The 19360-nt window shown below is 40.6% G+C and overlaps 1 protein-coding gene across 4 annotated transcripts; it reads right to left on the minus strand.

Moving 5' to 3' along the window:
- Nucleotides 1-494: 494 nt before the first annotated feature.
- Nucleotides 495-18771, minus strand: CD80 (CD80 molecule). 4 transcript variants are annotated; one of them, XM_036883377.2, is made up of 6 exons: nt 17020-18337; nt 13848-14165; nt 9363-9644; nt 5306-5401; nt 3993-4105; nt 495-2194 (listed from the first exon to the last, which is right to left on the minus strand). In XM_036883377.2, exons 1-5 carry the CDS (start codon nt 17117-17119, stop codon nt 4008-4010), a joined length of 894 nt encoding a protein of 297 aa, XP_036739272.2. In that variant the 5' UTR covers nt 17120-18337; the 3' UTR covers nt 495-2194; nt 3993-4007. The 4 variants fall into 4 exon arrangements, with proteins under 4 accessions (XP_036739272.2, XP_036739270.2, XP_057358946.1 ...); XM_036883375.2 differs by lacking the exon at nt 495-2194 and adding an exon at nt 18364-18771 and having other exon boundaries at nt 3997-5401; nt 17020-17127; XM_057502963.1 differs by lacking the exon at nt 495-2194 and having other exon boundaries at nt 3997-5401; nt 17020-18342.
- Between the last annotated feature and the right edge of the window lie 589 nt (nt 18772-19360).

The following is a 19360-nucleotide window of genomic DNA, read 5'->3' on the forward strand; positions in this document are numbered from 1 at the left end:
AATTAAAAAGTAGATAAACGTTATTACAAAAACATCCTGGCTTTGTTCCCTTAGTATTGCTGACACAGTATTTATACTGTGCTGTGCAAGAGTGACTTAGAATAGATGCACTGTCTGTACACTCCACAATCTTGCTGCCTGGGAAGGAAGCTGTCCTGCAGGTTGTAACTTTTACTGAACAAGGGGGGGAAAGGCTGAATTAAGTAACAAGGGGAAAAACTGCTAGTGCTTTGTTTTGGTGTTAGACCTCTTAGTTCCTACTCTGAAAATACTGTTGTTCACTGGAGCAAGGTTTGTGAAAAGCAGTATGTGTAGTGGCTAAAACTGTGGGCTCTGGATGCAAACCACCAGCTTAGAATCCCAGCATGTGGCTGTGCAGCCATGTGACCTGGCACACAGGGCATTTTATTGTAACCAATACTAGTAGGCATAAGGACATGAGAACCTCTGCACCAGTATATTTTCACCATGATTTACATGTTTTTACCACACTCCATAAAGAATGTTTTTCTTAATTACCCCATTCATAAATTGCTGATAAATTGGCAGTTTGTCAATCTGTTCATTGTTTTATTTAAACTCACATATAGATTAAATCCTTCAACTAGAAATTATAAAATTAGATGCTTGGTTTTTAAAATAATTTTATTCATACCACAAAAATATCAGAATGATAAAAGTAAAATATAACTCTTTGAGAAAATACTACTAACACATTTATCAAATGTAGTAACTTAATATAATTTATTTGAAGTATAAATAAGCCATCTATTGTTTTGTGGCTAATGACTTCCTGAGGTCTCCTTTTGATCATGTCTAAGGATTTTTAATCTTAACTAAATACAGAAATTCCAATTTTTTGTTGTTGTTTCTTTCTTCACTTTAAGTTCTTATAGTCACCTTCCTTTATTTTCTTCAGTTATTTTGTTCCGAGATCAACCATTTAAAAGTGTATTTTTGTTCCTTAGACTCTCTAGCATAATCTAGTCCCTTCATAGGTACCAAAATTAAACATTTTAAATCCAGCTATGTTTGAGAAACTTGATCAACATTCTGTCCAACTCCAAATTTTCAGATGAGAATGACTGACTGCCCCAGCTTAAGTTAGGTTCACTCCTGGGCCATCAAGTTATGCAAGGTAATTTCAGAGAAAGAGGAATCATGAGTAAGCAACATAGGAACAGCAGCTGGGCACCTCTTTCTTTTCAATTCTCTACTGATGTCAGAAGGATCTAGATAGGCAGAGGAGGAAAAGCCACTTTAGGGATCTAAGGAATTAGTTATGGAATGCTGTTTCCTATGGAATGCTATTTTCATGACCTCCATCGATTTCTTCTTAAGACAGCTTCCTGTTAAGTATATACCTAATAAAAACCTACCTCATTTTAAATAAGAACTTCATAAATATGTTATAGAAGAGGTTAAACTAGCATAAAGCTATCTAAGGAGATTATCAGTCCAATATGAACCATTACAATGTGAATCTTTAAACCAAAGTATCCCTTCCCAACCTGGCTATTGCTTTGAGGTATGTAAGTTGTTCATCTTACATGTCAGAGGAAATTTGTTTTGTTAAGATCAGTTTTCTCCTAAATTTGATGGAAAAGTGGGAGAGCAACAGAGGAAAACATGATAAAAGATAAAGTACTGGCTAAACACCAATATTTACATTATCCTCATATAGGTATCCATACCAACTTGCTTCTCACATGTTAACATTAGACTGCTTTCTACAACAACATAAATACTCTTGCATTGCCTCAGATCAAGTCTCTGAAGTTGACCTAATGGTGGACAGACTGATCCCAGAAGCACTTTGACTGACGTGTATATGTGTATATGCATGCCAGTTAATAGCACAGAACTGGGCTGGTGAAGGAAAAGAGCACCAGAGACGAGGCAATCTGGCTTCTGGCTCTGGCCTTTATCACTCAGCTCACTCCCTGGACCTTGGCTAACTGCTGTTAATGAGACAAGTATTTTCCAATGTCTCCTCCAGTCCTGAAGAATTACATGTTTCTAAATTACTTGATCAAGGTCACCAGAGCTTCTTCCATCCACCATGTTGCTCTAGTCACTGTAAAGCCGCTGAAATGAAGAGGCTCCTGGAGAACAGACACATGAAAGACAACATGGGCTCATCCCGGCCATCTGAGGACGTTCCAAGAAGAGGGCTCTCAGGTGGAGGTGGGACCTGAGGAAACAAGAAATAAATGAGTACTTCACACCCTAACTTCCCAAAGCAGGAAAGCATTTCTAAATTTTATGTTTTTTATCACAAAGGTGTCCCCAACTTGAGGTAACATTGTATTATTAATCTTGGTGGCTAAAGAATATAAAGAGAAGTCTAAATTATGAAAGAGTTTAGGACAAGTCTGACAGTTTTCACTACATGAAATACCAGGCAAATATTAAATCCCAGCTATTATCAAATAGCCAAATGTTATTGATCAAGGCATTCTCCTGTGGGGCAAACACAAAGATGTATCAGGCATGGTTGCTTTTCCCAATAAGCCTACAATTTGGCAAAGAATATAAACATGGCACATGAAAATAGACCTAGGATGGAATGTGATTGATGTGCTAGAGAAAGAACTGCTGCAGTGGTTCAGAGGCAGAACTGCTCGAACTGGACAAGATGTCCACATGTAGAAGACTGGCTCCATTGTGAGGTATCAGCCAACTGAGCAGAAGTCTTTTAAGATAGAAGGCAAGTCAAGGATATTCTAGGTAATCACATAACTGAGGGGAACATCCTGAGGAGGGAGCAAGAAGTTGAAATGGAAGGAAAACAGGATAGAAAATGGAGAGACTGCTGTGGGAAGATACAGATAGGCTGCTACAGTATCTGACAGGGACCTTTCAGAGCTCCATGTCGTTTGAGCCCTGGTTTTGCTCCACATCTGTCTGACCTTAGGCAAATCACTCAACCTACAGGAGCTTCAGGTGGTTCTCTCCCATGAAATGGAAATAGAAAGATCTTACTCATAGAGATTTTAATAAGACTAAGATGAGACAATGCTTTTGCAAAACATACCTGTTATATAAGTCTCATTGTATTTTGTTGTATTTTTAAGATAACTCTTTAGACTCTCATTTCATATTCTTCAGCGTTATCCTAACCTTCATAAGTCAATACTGAACTATTTACAGAAGCTATAAACCATCCTGGACCTGATGTCAGTCTCTTAGATTCTAATGTTCCAATGTTTCTCTTGGGGACTTCAAGATAACACAAAATATATGTGTTCTCAGTGTGAGTCACAAAAGCTGATGCAATGTTAGGAATAACAGAAAGAACTTCCCACATCTTAGAAAGTAATTATCCCATTGTATGTAGAATCAGACCAAGTCAGAAATCTCGGACTCTGTTTGACATCTAGTGTGTTCCCACGAAGCTTCTGGAAACTGCCATGTGAGGAGCAGTAGAAAGAACTGAGAATGTGTAGACTGACTGTGAAAAGTTAAAAGCTTTGAAACTTTTCCTGTAGGCACTGGGATCTCTTCTGAGTTTCTGGGAAAATGACACAGAAAAATAATGCTTTATGAAATTTGTCTCTGTGATTGTGTTGGTAGGGTGACTGTGTATAAGAGGCAGAGACCAATGAGGATGTAACTGAGTTAGTATAAAAGACTCGTAAGTAACCTAATCTGTGTCCATCATGGAAAATAAGGAGTTAGGCCAAGAATATTATTTCAAGATGAAATTACAGCATTGTATAGATAATGAAAGACACTGGATTGACTGACAAGAGGGGAACATTTCAGGGTGGCAGAATGGCACAGCAAAGGAAGAGATTACAATAGTAAATTATAGGGGAATGGAGAGAGATGCTAATCATCTGTTCAGAGTAATCCGAACAACATTTTTGAGAAGGTTGGATAGTAGGTAAAAGATCTTAAATTTGGTGCTTAGAGGAGGAAAGCACTGCCTCGTGATCCACATGACCTCCTATACTCCTCATTGGTAGAGAAGAGCAAAAGAAAGTTACCTCCAGATGATCTGTTCAGCCTGCTTTTTCTGCACAGGCTGTGTAGATAGGGGAGATCCTTTCCATTTCCATGCTCTTCCCATCCCTCCTCCTTCTCCATCTTGCCACAGGTCCTTGAGGACAAGCACAAACAAAAATTTAGAAAGGTGAGTTTCCCTTAAATTGTGTCCATTTATTTCAATCAGTCTTCAGACTGTAAGCTTAGCACTATAGCAATGGTTCTCAACCTGGGGTGATTTCTGACCTCCACCCACCCACCCCACCCAAACTGCAGGGAACATGTGAAATGTGTGGAGACGTTTTTGGTTGTCCCAGCTGAGGCAAGAGATGCTACTGTATATAAGTGAGTAGAAACTAGGGCAGCTGCTAACCATCTTAATGCAAAAAAATAGCCCCCTAAAAGAATTGTCTGGCCCTAAATGTTAGTAATACTAAGGATGACAAACCCTGAACTGCAGGGGTAAGGCTGGGCAGTCTATCCTATCAATGGGGTGAATTGTTCATAGCCATGAGTCTAGTGACTTCTCTGAGCTTTGACCTTTTTAATGCTGAAGGTTGGGAAAATCAGTACATGTTGGTCTTCCAATTTTTTTTTTTTGCTCAGTGTAGATGATTTTCTACCCAAGAAAGGTTGATGTTCCTTCATGGTAACTATGGCCTTAGCTCTAGCCTAGCACTTCCTCTTCAGTTCATTACAGAGATTGAGGGTACCATATCTTTCAGGCCAAAAACTTACACTCAGAGAAGAATATCCTAGGTATCTCTTCTTTCCTCAACCACCCCTGATCTTTCAACCAAAAATGTATTCTGAAGAATTAAGAATTGGTAAAATCACCTGTGGCTGTGTATTTTCCCAACTTCACTGGTGCATCTTATCCTCCAAAAAAAAAAAAAATGATGCTTGTCCCCTAAGTCTTGTCATTCTGACTTTCCTCCAGTTCCAAATCAGATTAGAATATCACCTTGTATCAGAAATGTTTTTAAACTAGTTAGCAAGCCTCAGTGTCTCCAAGAAAATATTGTAAAGTTGGGAAATAAGAGGACTAAACTAGAATGTATCTTGAGGGTGCTGATTTCTCATCTTTGTAAGTCCAGTGCCCAGTAGAGTGCACGGCAGACAGTAGTGAAATGTCTATCCAGTGAATGAGCAGAACCTCCAAGGCAAGTAAAGGAGACACTAAAGTTCCCATAGACTTCGCAAAAATGAGAAAAGATAGGAGAGTTGCTAAAATCATGGAAAACTGCTGAATCATATGGACAGAGTTTGGGCTTCCAGGAACTGAGGTCAGAATGATAGTACAAATAGTACTTACTGTGGGCTAAACAGCTTCCGATCACAAAAACCCCACTTAATAAGATTAGGAGAATGGCCCAGAGTGGGAACTGAGCTTCAGAAGAGTGTGCCTCAGCTGTGGAGGGAAAGAATAGTGTCAGCTCCAATGTGTTTCTATTCTGTGCCTCTTACATTGCCACAACTGTAGAAAGTATTTTTCCCTTCTTTGCCTGGTCAGCTCTCCAATTAGCTGCTAGCATTTTTCTTGTATAACTCTTTGATCAGACACATTCTTGTGGCCAACTAATATACAGATGTCAGATATTGAATGTGTAAAAGAAATGTTGAACTTTTGCATTTACTGAGTTGAACTGGCATAAAAATTATTCTAAGGAGATACCTTAAAAGCCATCTTATCTCATTTTTATAGCTGCTATTACTATGTATTACTATTAATAATTAGTGATGTCATGTTTTAGATATACCTTATTTTTTCTTCTCTAGCTCTGTCATGCCTTCCCCCTTTCTTAGCATGTTTTCTAAGCGCATGTGCGTGCACACACACACACACGTGTGCACACACACACACACAGAGTAGCTGCCTAAAGCTACACAAGCCACTGTGCATTCATTTTCAGATACATATTTTTCACCATCCAGCCTAGAACTTCTGGAAGGATAGAAGAGGCCCAGGAAAGAACTAAGAATGGATGTGGCTTGGCATTAGGTGGGGGAATCCTGGAGGAGAACTCTGCAAGCTGGCTATCAGCTGAAGAACACAGGAACAGAGAGAATGCAGGGGATGTGAGGAAGGATGTGGGAAAAGAGTAGAAAGATGTACATAATACTGCTGTTTCTCCTGATCAGGCAGAGCAGCTACACCATTTATTCCTCAATCCCTTTGAGGAAGAGTTAGCAACAGTGTCTGGAGAAAGGGCAGGGACACAAATTAAAAGGAATATTAGCAGTTTATCCTCTTCTGATTTCTCTTGAATGTCTTACAAATAAATATTGAACATTTACTAACTTAATGTTTTTTATTTTCCTTTATCAAGCCTTGTGGATAAATTCTTCTCTTTAGCTTATTGGACTTCCCATCAGCATTTGGCCCAGTTGAGACCTTCTTCTCCTTGGACTTCAGTGACACCACATTCTTTTGTTTCTACTTGCTGTGGCTTAGTTTACTTTGTAGGTTCTCTCTCTTCTTGTTCTTTAAATGTCATTGTTCCCCCTGGTTCTGTCTGTAACCCCATTCTCCTCTCATTTGCCCCAGGCCTCCTGGGTGATCTTGTCCACACCTAAGGTTTGAATATCATCTAATTTCTAAAATCTGTGCATCACATTTCTGAGCTCCAGATTTCCATTTCCAACTGCCGACTAGATGGTTGAATGCCAGCATCTCCACCTGATTAAAAGTGAATTCACTATATTTTTTCCAAAGCATATCTACCACTTATACACTCCCCTTTCAGTAAGCAGCAAGACCATTGGTTACTCAAATAAGAGTGAAGGCCAGCCTTTGTGAAGACCCACAGCCCTGTGAAGGCTCACTGTCCCATAGGCTCCTACTGACTTTCTATTCTGTATTCATAATTTCTCTGCAATTGATTCCTCTTCCCCAAATCTCTTGGGGCAACTGCCATAGCTCAGGTGTTTCTTGTCTCCCACCTAGCAGCCTCCATACTGGTCTCTTTGCCTCTGGTTTCCTAGGCTCTAGAAATTCCCACACATTCTGCCACTGCAATAAAGCCGCCCAAAATAACAAAGAAACTCTCACTATCCTCTTGGGAGGCTAGGAGTTCCACAGTACTCACTCCTGGCTTCCTCTCAGAGGCCAGCCCCTCCCACCCACTAGCTTCAGTCCACCTAGCAAGGGAATGTATGTTTGAAGGAAAGAAGTAACAGCAAAACAGCTCTGTCGTGCTGCCTATTAGGAACCTGGTAATGTACCACAGGGCAGACCCAGAACCCAGAGTGCACAGTTAGGTGAAGACATCGGCACATACGGCTTATTAGACACCGTGGGTGGGATTCCCTGATTAACCTCCTTCCATACTCACATACATCAGGGGTTCACAGATTTGGCCCCACACTAAAAGAACCACTGACCCAATTTTGGTTTTTTTAAGGACTAGATATGTATATAATAAAGCTGTACTCCCATTGATTTGTAGCATTTCTATGAATTATACACCTAAGTTATGTTTGTTTATGCAGTCAGCCCTTGGCCACCCACAAACGCATCATTTGCTTTTGTCTCTAAATAATGCCTGCAGTTTATGTAATGAGATTTGAAGTATTGGTATGCTTAAGCTCTCTGACCTTAAAGACAACACTAGTACCTCACAAAGTGCTTGTTATGTGAAAAATACTTAAGATTGAATGAATGTAGGAACAAATAAACCCATACATTTAATCATATCTCTATTAATCATTGTGAATACAAGGCAAATAGGGCAAAGAGTTAGAATTTTGAATTAGACTGAAAAGGGATACTGTTCATCCTTAGCATGAAGGAAGAATTGAGAGAAGGCATATTAAGGAAAAGATGATAAAGCTGGGCGGTTTCAGTGATCTTGGAATAATAGCTCCATCCTTTCACTTACAGGGCTACATTGTATTTCCCGCAAGTTAGCAAATTACAGTGCACAGGCCAAACTTGGCCTACCACCTATTTTTTCAAATAAAGCTATTTTGGAACACAGCTATGTCCTTCATTTGTCTTGTCTGTGGCTGCTTTCAGGCACTAACAGCCAAAATGAGTTGTTGAAAGAGACCATATGACCTACAAAGACCAACATATTTACTCTCTGGCCCTTTCCTGAAAATTTTTGCTAACCCCTTTCCTAGAATACCATACATGCCCATATTCCAAATATAAATAATATCCAAAATCAAATATGATTGAAGCTGCTTACTGATTTGTGTACTACTCCCCACCTTAATCGTGGTAATCAAAAATTGGTTAAATAATAACATATCAGTGAAGTGAAACATAATGCCAAATTAATAAACTATCATTACCATATGATTCAAACCTCATCCTTATACTATTTTTTTAGAATACATTAAAGATGATTGAGAGTGATAAGTTTGGACTATCAATAAAATCATGTCCAAATTTATATTTGAACTAATTTTCCCAGGAAACTATCTTATTTCCTGGTGCAGAAAATATTGAAAGAATCACTTCAAAACAGAAAGATCTAGAGTAAATGATTCCCTAGAATGAACCACTACATCATCTAAAATATTTCCTCTACTACACAACAAAAAGAAGACATAAGACATATTATACATTATATATTACCTATGTACCACTATGTATCAAACTCAGTGTAGTGTTTGCTTCTATGCAGCCATGAAATATATTGTTAGGACTGGGGCTGGGGACTGGGGCTCATGGAGGAACCTGGTGGTCCCCATATAATCAGCCATGCAAGTTAGACACATTTCAAGTATGAGCTCTATAATAACCCAGTGTGGGTTTAACATGCATAAATTTATGTAAGCTCAACTTTTCCATCTTATATTTTCAGATGATTTCACCTCTTGGGGAAAGAAAATTCTTGAAGTTTACTACCTATAAGTAAAGTATTTGGTCAAAAATGACTTTTTTCAGGCATTGTTCTCAAGTGGTTTGTCATTTACCTTCTTCACCAGACTTTGTTCTGAATGAACCAATAGTTCTTGAAAGGATCATTCACCCACAAAAGACAATGATCTGACACCATGGGACAGTGGGGGAGGGAGTGTCCCAAAAGAAAGCACCAGAGCCCCGAGGGCAGTTCCCAAAAGGACACATTTTATTGCTTTCAATAACAACAGTGTCCCAATAACTTCCTAAGATGACTACTTGATGAAGAATACTTCTTTGGATGTCTACATCTTAGAATATCTATTTAAAAAAAAATGAGTCTAGTAACATTACAGCTACCTCTTGTACAGTGATCTAAATAAGTCACAATAACACTTCAGCATTTTATTTGTGTGTCTAAAAATCCTACAAAAAATACTACCCAAATTGATACACACAGCTGTAAAATGTATCTGGCTGAGTTATTTTCTTTTTGGGTTCTACACAGTAGATCACTTACATTTTTTCCAGTTGAAAGTCTGTGACACCGTTAGGTCTCCATACTTGACAAGACAAATGAAGCTGTGGTTGGTTGTCACGTTGAAATCCAGTTCACTGCTAATAGTATAAAGCTTAGTTTCAGGATCTTGAGAAACTGTCGTGTTGATGGCATTTACTTCTTCTCCATTTTCCAACCAGGAAAGGTGAGGCTCTGGAAAACCTCCAGAGGTTGCACAAATTATCCTTTTGATTGTAGGAGATGGATTTCCAAGGTCAGTTATACTAGGGATAGGGAAGTCAGCTGAGGAAAGAACAAGAATGGAAGTACATATTGTTACTGAAAGTTACAAATTTGTGAGGGGGTTATATTTTTAATAAATTATCTAGCTCTAGTAAGAAGGATGAGATATAATTTGCAACTTCCTATAGGTCAGTAGTAGTTATGTGTAATCCAAAGACTTACTTTGGTTTGAATTGGTTTTTTCGGTCCATTTATCACTTTTGAAGGGCGTAGAGAAAAGAAGCAGTAAGGTCATGTGAATGGATGTTGACATAGTATTTGCATTTGTAAGAACTGAAGAGAAAAATAATAGTCAGCATTCATGGAGCTCAGTGTTTGTTAGGTCTGGACATTACCTCATTTCATCCTTCCAACAACCCTAGAAAGTGGGTTGTAGATCGAAAAAGGTCAAATACCAGTAATTTCATATGATTTAATATGATATGCTCAGTAATTCTGTATGATTTCATATTTACAAATAATCAGATTGGGGTCTAGACAAATCACAGCTCATAAGAGGCAGAATTGGGGTCTGAATTCAAGCTTTTCTGATACTAGGGTCTTCCCTTTTCTTGTCTTCTATTGTTTTCTTTTCTTTTACTTTAATTTCTTCCCTTTCCTCCTTATATTTGAAGTATATTAAAATGGATCTCTTTTATTTATCTATTAATTAACACTACAATAAACATCTGTGAACCCATCATCCAACTTAAGAGCCGGAACTTTGACAGTAACTTAGTAAATCTACTTGTTTGGGCTTGCCTTTACTGTCTACCTACTTCCCACACCTGGGGTAACCACTTCTTTAAATTTTGCTTAGCATTTCCTTACTTTTTCAAAAGTAGTCTTTAACCAGATAAATCTCTGTCCAAATTATACAATATTGAGCCTGTAATCTCAACTACCATATTCTATTGATTCCCTTGCTATTCTGAAATGTCTTACAAAGACAAAGAGACCTTCCTATTATATTCCTCCAAGATACTTGAGGTACTCTTTCATTTGTATATTTAGCCCCAATAAGATACTAAAGCACATATGAAGCAAATCATAGTGAAATGACTGCAGAGAACACAAGAGAAAGTTCCCCTCACCTCTTTATCACTTATTCTAAGGCTTAAAGAATTTATACTTCTCAGCATGCATGTGGGGAGCCAATCCCCCATACCTCATCCTATATAGTTAGATTTCTGCTCAGAATTCAGAGTCCCACAGAGAGATGTAGTATGGTATAGTGGTCATCAAGAACAGGTTTTAAAAACAGTTTTGTCTTTTAACCCTGGGCCAATTACTTAAATCACTTTTAGTCTTAGTTTTCTCATCTATAAGATGGGTATGATAATACCTGCCTCTCAGGGTTGTAAGAGTTAAATGATACATTTATATAAATCATGTAGCAAAGATCCTGACATGCAGGAATTGAGTTAATAGTCAATTTATGTGGGCTTTAAATTTAAAATCTTCTCTGAAATGAGTTTCCTCATTTAAATCAACTTGCCAAGTGAGAGCTTACAGAACTGTCTGGTGGCACAGTGAAAAATAAGGGAAAGGGGAAGTTATCATAAATAATTATAATTGCCAAGAAAAGGAAAACTTGGATTTGGTTGGACGTGAAGTTGCCTTTCTTTTTCAAAATAACCCTGTCCCTGAATTAATTGGGATTTTCCTGAGCCATTTTCAGTTGACATTATTATTTCCTATTACTTTAATTCATCCAGAAGATCAAATCATTCCACTGGTAGCTGATACCAAGAATATTCCCTTTGTTTCCTATAACATCAATATGTCATGTGTTGTAAACTAGAATATAGGTCCAAGTAACTCATATCCTAAATTATGATTCATGTCCATTTCTGCACTCTGCTTTACTGAGAAATATTTAACAACAAGAATGCTATTAATACCTGGCAACTGTATTGAAAATCATCTTTTCAGGGTCTGGCTGGGCTTGGAAGAGCCTCAGCTCCATCTCTTCCCTACTGTAAGGTGACTTATTTAGAGTACCAGCTCCTAAGGCCATTCAAGACTATGGGGAAAATGGAAGTTCCTATGGCCAGAATCCTCACCTGACCCTAAACTACTTGATGATGTCATTGGCCTACTGCTAGGCTACTGCAGCCACACCATATAGGCAATGAGCTATTCTTGACTGAGTCATTATGTAATGAGCTCTGCCCCATTCTCTGGGTGGAGGCAGAGACGGAGGTGGATTACAGACCTGCAGACTGCTGGGTGCAGATGTGATTCTAGTGCTCAACCTGCTGCTGGGAGAATAAAGCTGGATATAAACGCTTTTACCCCAAAAACATTCTATTGTCATTTCTCAGTCTCATTGAATCCATAGTGAACTTGCCCAGGGCTGAAACCCTCAAGCAGGACAAAGGCTGTGAACCATCAAAAAATTAATCCTTTGTATCTCATTTTAATCAATTAACCCTGGTTTTATAGTTATTTTTTCAAATGTGCTATGCTGATTTTTTATCATTTTGCCATCTAGGCAAACCACTTTGTTCTGATTAGCCTGAGACCTTCTAGTTTTAGGACTGAAAACCTTGTGTCTGAAAATCTTCAGTCCCAGGTAAAATGGGAAAGTTGGTCACCCTATCCAAGTAAGAGATTGTTCGATTTCTTCTCACACTGTGGTCCTCCAGAGCAGCACAGGAATCACCTGAGAGTTTGTTAGCAGTGCAGACTCAGAGATCCACCCAGGACCTACTGAATTTGAGTTTGCATTTTAACAAGTCCCCAAGTGATCCATAGGCCCCTTAGCATGTAAGAAGCACTTCCGTAACTGATTCAATTGGAAAATCAGACTTGATTATTTCTGGGTCAAATTTAGCCAGTGAAGTTTCCCCTTTTTTCTTTTCCTGTACCTGATTTTGAGGCCCCCAGCACTCTCACGCTGCCCTTTTAGCTGGCTTCCTATGTGATCTGCTAGTAGGGGCTGCCCTTCCTGGGACTCTGCCTCTTTTCCCCCCGTGGAACTTCTTCTTTACCTATCAAAATGTACATGTCCTGAATTTAATTCTCTTTGGGTCCTTGATTAGAGAACCATGTACCTAATGTGAATTAGCTAATACAGCTTAATATGCTGGTGTTGCAACCTCACTCAAGTAACACATTTTCATTATTAACAGGTATTTTGTAGGGGAGGAAATGCTGAAAATAGAAGGAGCAACAAAAAATGGTGGAAATTCTAGGAATCAATGCAGGTCAGAATTTTCAAGGAGATGAACTTCTTAGAACCCCTCAGATCACACCACCGTATAATTATTTGCTCTCTCCATGAGCAGGAAATTCACAGGGTAAGCTTTAAGACAATTCCATGTAACTGGCTTACCTCCTAAGCTTTAAGTGTGATTTGGGTGCTATAGCTAAAGATCCAACAGAGCTAAAGACTAAAACAGAGAACAGTGAAGATTCCACTGAGAATCCACTTATGTTACCTATTATGAAGATTAATCATTATCTTTTATGAAGTAACAGATTTGGTTTCCACTAAAGGCTCAAGTGCCCAGGAAGAAGAAGTGTGGTTGAATTTCAGGTATGGGGGAATGGCCCTGGGCTGTAATTTCCCAACAAGGGCTCAGGCTATATCAGAATTCTCCAATACTATCACCTGTGATTAAGGCAAGGCTCCTTCCTACCCAGGATAAGAAGTGCTTGCCCTCCACAGTATATGCATAAATAGGGCTCTAATTTCTGAACTAATTTTCTTTCCTGTGGCAGGCATAAATTATGCATCCATTTCTATAATGTCTAACTTTGATGGTATAATAGATGTAATAGCACAATAGCCATACTCATAGCCATTCAAATACTATTTGAAAAATATTTGTGCCTGAATTGCTCTTAAATATTTCAAAATAGTTTCACAAGAACATATTAATAAATCAAGTGCTGTGAATAGTACAGCTACATCAAGTCAAATGTGTCCCCTTATAAATCAGAAGGCACTTCAGGTCATTATAGTGCCAGATACATGATATGTGATTGTCATGAACTTGGATTGCTGAAGTGCAAGAAATGCACACCAATAGGTATTTCCAGGACAGCTTAAGAAATCAATTAGGGTTTATTGTAAAACTAGAGACTCATTTAACCCTAGAAAACGAAGTGAGATACTTCCTTCTTTGGTAAAATTTCTACCTAAATCAACAGGAGTATGTCTTTAAGGGCCTCAAGAGTCTGCTTGCTTATTGTAAATCAGAAAACCCCACTGACCTCTGACGAATAACATCACTGAAGTTAGGTGTTCCACTTTGTAAGACCCTTTTTCAGTCTTCTGGATGACACAGGTGTATGTGCCATTGTCTGACAGGCGCAGAGCCAGGATCATAATGGACACGTTATTAGGGATGTCATATAAGGTGCGGTTCTCGTACTCCGGCCACACTGTTACTTTTCCAGACATGACAGCCAGCACCATTTCATTATCCTTTTGCCAGTAGATGCGAACTGTTGTCAGTTCATCAGTGGAAATGTTGTAATCACAGGATAGAACTACCATTTCTTTCACTGTCTTGGTCACCTGGATGGTGCCTAAGGAGAAGCAACAGAAAAGATTATAGTTATTGAATATAGATTCTGAAGAAGCAGGAATTCAGAGTAGGCAGTAGCAGAATTCAGGGTGTTGTATCTAGTGGTAAACAGGGTCAAAGAATTTGGTTTGATTTTTATTTGTTTATTTATTTATTAGTTCCTGGTACTTTCTTTTTACCTTTTATGTGTGTGTGTGTGTTTGTGAGAGAGATACTAAAAAATTTACCATCTTAGCCATTTTTAAGTATATGGTTCATTAGTGTTAAGAATATTCACGTTGTTGTAAAACAGATCTCCAGAACTTTTTAATCTTGCAAATCTGGAACTCTGCATGCACTAAACAACTCCTCTTTCTCCCTCTCTCCAGCGCCTTGTAACTGTCACTCAATGCTCTGTTTCTATGAAATTGATGATTTTAGATACTGCATGTATGTGGAATCATACAGTATTTACCTTTTTGTGAATGGCTTCATTTCACTTAGCTTAATGTCTTCAAGGTTCATCCATGTTTTAACATGTGCCAGAATCTCCTTCCTTTTTAGGGAATGACCATGATAATAATGATAATGAATAATATTCCATTGTATGTATATGGTACATTTTCTTTTCCATTTATCTGCCCATGGACAGTGAGGTAGAAGGTCCACTGGTCTCATAAGAAGAAGGATTTTAGGAGACCTAGCGCATGAGTGTCAACTACAGGTAGACAATGTACTCAGTCTCATGGAAGTCATAATTAAGGAACGCGAGATCCTGAAGGGACTTCCATGACCATTCATTAAGATGATCTTATTCACAGATGAGGGAACTAAGCCCAGGAAAGGAAACTGCCCTGGCTTTACACTTCAGGCTTTTCGGGCAACTCCTTTTTTACTGGTTTCCCCACTTTTAGGCCCCAGTTCCAGGGGTAAGTAAGCCAACACTGCCTGCACCCCAGCCAGGCCCCACCACTAAGCTCTTTTGCTTTGAGAAAGAGTCTTCCTTCCAGGCCTGAACCAACCTCATGACTTCAGGTTGAAATGACTCCCCTGGTCCCCACCAGACAAGGCCTAAGTTGTACCTCTGGACTCTTATATTTCTGCTCTCTTCAGCTACCCTAATGTATCTATATCCTGTCTTTACCTCTCTTAGCTACCTGCAATCTGCACAGCAGTTCTCCTATGATCTAGTTCTGGTAGGAGGCCCCATTTAAAACATTCTGCCTATTTTTCCATCAGTACATCCCAGAAATACCAACATTTCAGCATTCAAACTCCATCTCTTTTTAGCTGCCAAGCCCTCATCAGTAGCACCAAAATCCCTTGCCAGGCGATATTTTCTGATTTTTTGGCTCAGAAGGCATAGTTACCCTTCCTATGCTGTGCTTGACCTAAAAGCAAAGTTGCTCTCAGGCCCAGGTTCTTTCACATGTGCCATCCCTCTTCCCCAGCCTGATGCTGTTGTGCAGTGCCTTCCCCGCCCTGTATCCCTTGAAGCCACACAGAGCCACCGGGAGGCCCATGTCTAGGGAGCTCACTTCCAAGCTCTGTCTCTTCTTGGTTGGCAGGACCGTGGAGCACTAGGACCTGTCCATCTCATCAGACTGGATGCGGTCCCACCACAGCGTTTGGAAAGAAAGATTGGGGTGGTGGGTATCACAGCAGTGTGAGCTAACTGAGGATGATCTAAGGCACCGCTTTGGGCAATTGTGCTGAACACTGCCAGTCCCAGCTTTATAGAATATAACTGAAAAGTAGGGCAGGGGGAGGTATACTTGAGGGGAGCATATAATAACTAACTAACCTGAAGTCTCTTTTAAAAGAGATACACTGAAACCAAAATGATATATAGAAGGAGCATAGACTGTGGATCGCTATTGACTTGAGTTCTAGTCCCAGCTCAGCCACTTGCTGATTAATGTTTCCTCATCTGTAAATAGGGAATGATACGTACCTCTCAGGATCATTGTAAAATTAAATTCAATTAAATGACATAATGTCCCGAGTACACAGCAGGTCTTCTGTAAGTTTCCTTTCCTCTCTCCTCTTGCTCTCACACCCAGCTCCTCCCTCTGGCCTCTTTCATCTCACTCAGGGGCTGTGCTGGACACACAGGCCCCTGGTCTTTATGTGGACCAGACAGACACCATGACAGAAAGCAGCTTACTCATCTGGGGTCCTAAATAATAGGGTCTTTCCTTGTTATCTGTTTGTTCTCACCTAAAAAGAATCCAGGATTTCTGGTTTGACATGTGATGACATTAGCAAAAGAGGAATTGTAAGTGAAAATGAGCTAATTTCAATGACGGTTCTTAAGGAGTTTTTGTCCAGCCATCTGAGGAGAAGCGTGGGTGTCTCTAAAGGTCAGAAACCATCAATGGGCTCCCTTGATGCTCCCAGTGAAGCCTGCTCACCAGACATCATGCTGAAGAAGAACTGGATCAAGAAGAGGAACCAAAAGTCTTCTGGGCACTTTGGAAATTCCTGCTGGGACCTAGTCCCGCCTTTCCTGGTTTTTGGACTCTTACAGTCAGGACCAGGCACTTCTCTCTACACTTGCTTGTGGGTTAGTTCTGCCTTCTCCAACTAACACACTCAAATGTCTTTGAGGGCAGGAAACCCAGGCTCAGGAATCAGGGTTTAAGGCCCAACTGGTGCACAGTAGGTGTTCAGACATAAGAAAGTCCTGGATTCACTTGTTGACGCAGCATAGCAACAGTAAGATAAGATCTGGATATACTTTTGAAACAGCAAGGTGCTTTCCTAAATATTTTTCTTAAGCTCAATGATCTCTATCCATTTGCCTCTGACTGATACTTCTGGCATAACTACTAAAGTTTTGGTTTTAATTTTCTTTTTTTCTGAAAGTTGCTTACCTGAACAGAAGCTGAAAAGAGCAGCCAGCACCACGAGGTGAGAAAGCCTGAGGTATGGGCACCTGGGTGGCGGTGTTCTCCACTTCAATGCGGGACCCATGGCTGGTGCTGCTCAGATGGAAAACGAAAGCAATTTTGAGCCGAGTGAGACCAGGGTACCTCCCAGCACATACCAGGCTGGGGCAGAAGACAATTCAATTGCCCCACAGAGAGGCAGTTTTTCTCCAGTGATGTTTGCAAAACCTGCTGTGGATGATGGTGTGCCTGGGTCTCCAAACTCCTGAATGTAAAAGACTGTGGATTTATTTTCACAATCTGTAAAGGAAAAAAATAAAAGCCACCCAGGTAGGAAGGTTGGCTCACTGGGGGTTTCAGAAATCTCTGGTTCCCTGCCTGAAATGAGTTGGGTGGCCTGAGCATTCTCTAAGCCAGGGCACAATCTCAAGGGAAAAGCAAAGGTTGGGTGGCCCTGTCTTGTGCACGGTCCAAAACCAACCACAGCTCTCCTTGAGCGTCTCTCTCCTTGAGGCTGATGCAAAGAACTACACTGGCCCTCAGAATCCATCAGCCAACCCAGGAAGGTTTGGATTCTCTCCAGAGCAGACCGAGAAACCCAGAATGCCAGCGAGGGCATATTTTGCCCTCGGCACTACTTCAGTTATGAGACTACTTCTTTCTTAATACATTAACATAGAAAAACAAGTGTCTTAATTCCTAAATTCCTCTACACAAAGAATATGTCCTAAAAGGGTAGAGGACCTCAACAAACAGAAAAATCTGTTAGTAAAAACGAAAAGACATACTGCAAACATTACTAACTTATGTACTTTAATGTGAGCAAACTGATTTTTTTCCCCAGTAAATATATCAAAATTGAGAAATGTAAATGAGTGCTGTGCCTCGGTGTGATCCTCTCAGGTTGCCGCCACAGACATAGTCCGATGCTACTCAGATGTTTGCGAGCCTTCCCTGGGAACTGCCCCAGAGCTAGTTTTCCAGCCAAACTGGATTGTTTTATTAGCCACACTCCATTTTAACCAGGATTAGCTTGGATTCACTTATTCACCAGAACTTTCCTGGTTTGGAAACCTCAGATTCAGGTTAGAAAATGAGTATTTGCTAGTATCTCAGACCCTTGGGCCATCACCCTGATGATGATTCTCCAAGTGTGCTGGGAAGCCTCGGGCTCCTATGAGAATAAGAAAGCCGGAGAAGGCTCCTGTGGGGGTTAAGTGTGCATCTTGGAGGTAGGAATGATGGTATGTTTGTTTAAAAAGCAGTCAGGTTGTTGCTGACTAGTTCTACCAAGCTATCCCATACTAGGGTAATAGTAAATGTACTTACCTGCCGAAGAACAGTTCTTCTTTTTCTTTTGTGTTAAAGATCAAAGGATGAGGCCCCACTTCGGAGACGTTTTTTTTCTGAGGTGTTTTCTTGCTGTCTCCAAAATAATGGCAAGTTGCTCTGACTTTCTTCGGGTGATCTATCACAGAGTTGGCCTTCCCTGTCCAATTTGCTTTTACTTGATAGAGGTGATCATCTTCACCCAGAAATATTTCGGTCAAAGCAGGTGATGGGTAGGGTGTTGGTTACATACGGTTTGAGGAAGCTCTCTACTCTCCCTTTTCTATCAGTCGTCTTCTAGAGGGTGTGGCAAGAACAGACCACAGGGCTCCTCCCGCCTGACCGCTTGCGAGCTGATGCAGGCTGGGGGAAAGAAGACCGCATTGGTCAGCCCACCACAGGGGGTGGGGCAGCCTGCTGACTTTGCCTGGTGACAGTCTGTGAGTTTCACGGGCCCCCGGTTTCTGGCAAGTTATTTTTAGCACCCAGAGTTAGCCCTCCCTAGTCACAGTCACACCACTGCAGGAGCGGGCCACCCGCCGCACATGTAGTGAATGCTTTCTGGAGAGTTCTAGGCTGCCAAGGCCACCCTTCCCTGCACTCCCACTCCTCCCCAACTCCTTCGTCACAGCGTGGACCTCCAGGTCCCTCTGGACAGTGTATCCCTGGCACCCTGACCATGGCTGAGTACACGGATAGAACCAAGGGGTGGGGTGAGTAGGATTTTTGTACCCCTCTCCCCCATTTTCAGCCCACCTGAAATCCTGTGTGGAGCTCTGGGGCACTGCCTGGGTGAGCAGCGGCCCCATGCTGGTCCAGGTGGCCTGTATGGCTCAGGTGGAAGCCGACAGCACCTTGCTTGGACCTGCATCTTTCACACTGTTTCTGGAAGTTCTGCACTCAAACATCTGCAGCCTGGAAATACGGGGTGAGTTAATGCCCATGGGGCTGCTCTTGACCAGAGTGGACTGGAAGCTGATGGAAAACTGCTTTCCAC

Source organism: Manis pentadactyla, chromosome 1, assembly GCF_030020395.1.
Source record: "Manis pentadactyla isolate mManPen7 chromosome 1, mManPen7.hap1, whole genome shotgun sequence".
Classification (NCBI taxonomy): Eukaryota; Metazoa; Chordata; class Mammalia; order Pholidota; family Manidae; genus Manis; species Manis pentadactyla.

Coding starts and splice junctions, on each gene's coding strand:
- CD80 (XM_036883375.2), bottom strand. CDS start 17,119: ATGGGTCCCGCATTGAAGTGGAGAACACCGCCACCCAGGTGCCCATAC. Junction 14,166..17,019: donor TCTTTTCAGCTTCTGTTCAG/GTAAGCAACTTT, acceptor GCTTCTCCTTAG/GCACCATCCAGGTGACCAAG. Junction 5,402..9,362: donor GACTTTCAACTGGAAAAAAT/GTAAGTGATCTA, acceptor TTCCCTCCACAG/CTGAGGCACACTCTTCTGAA.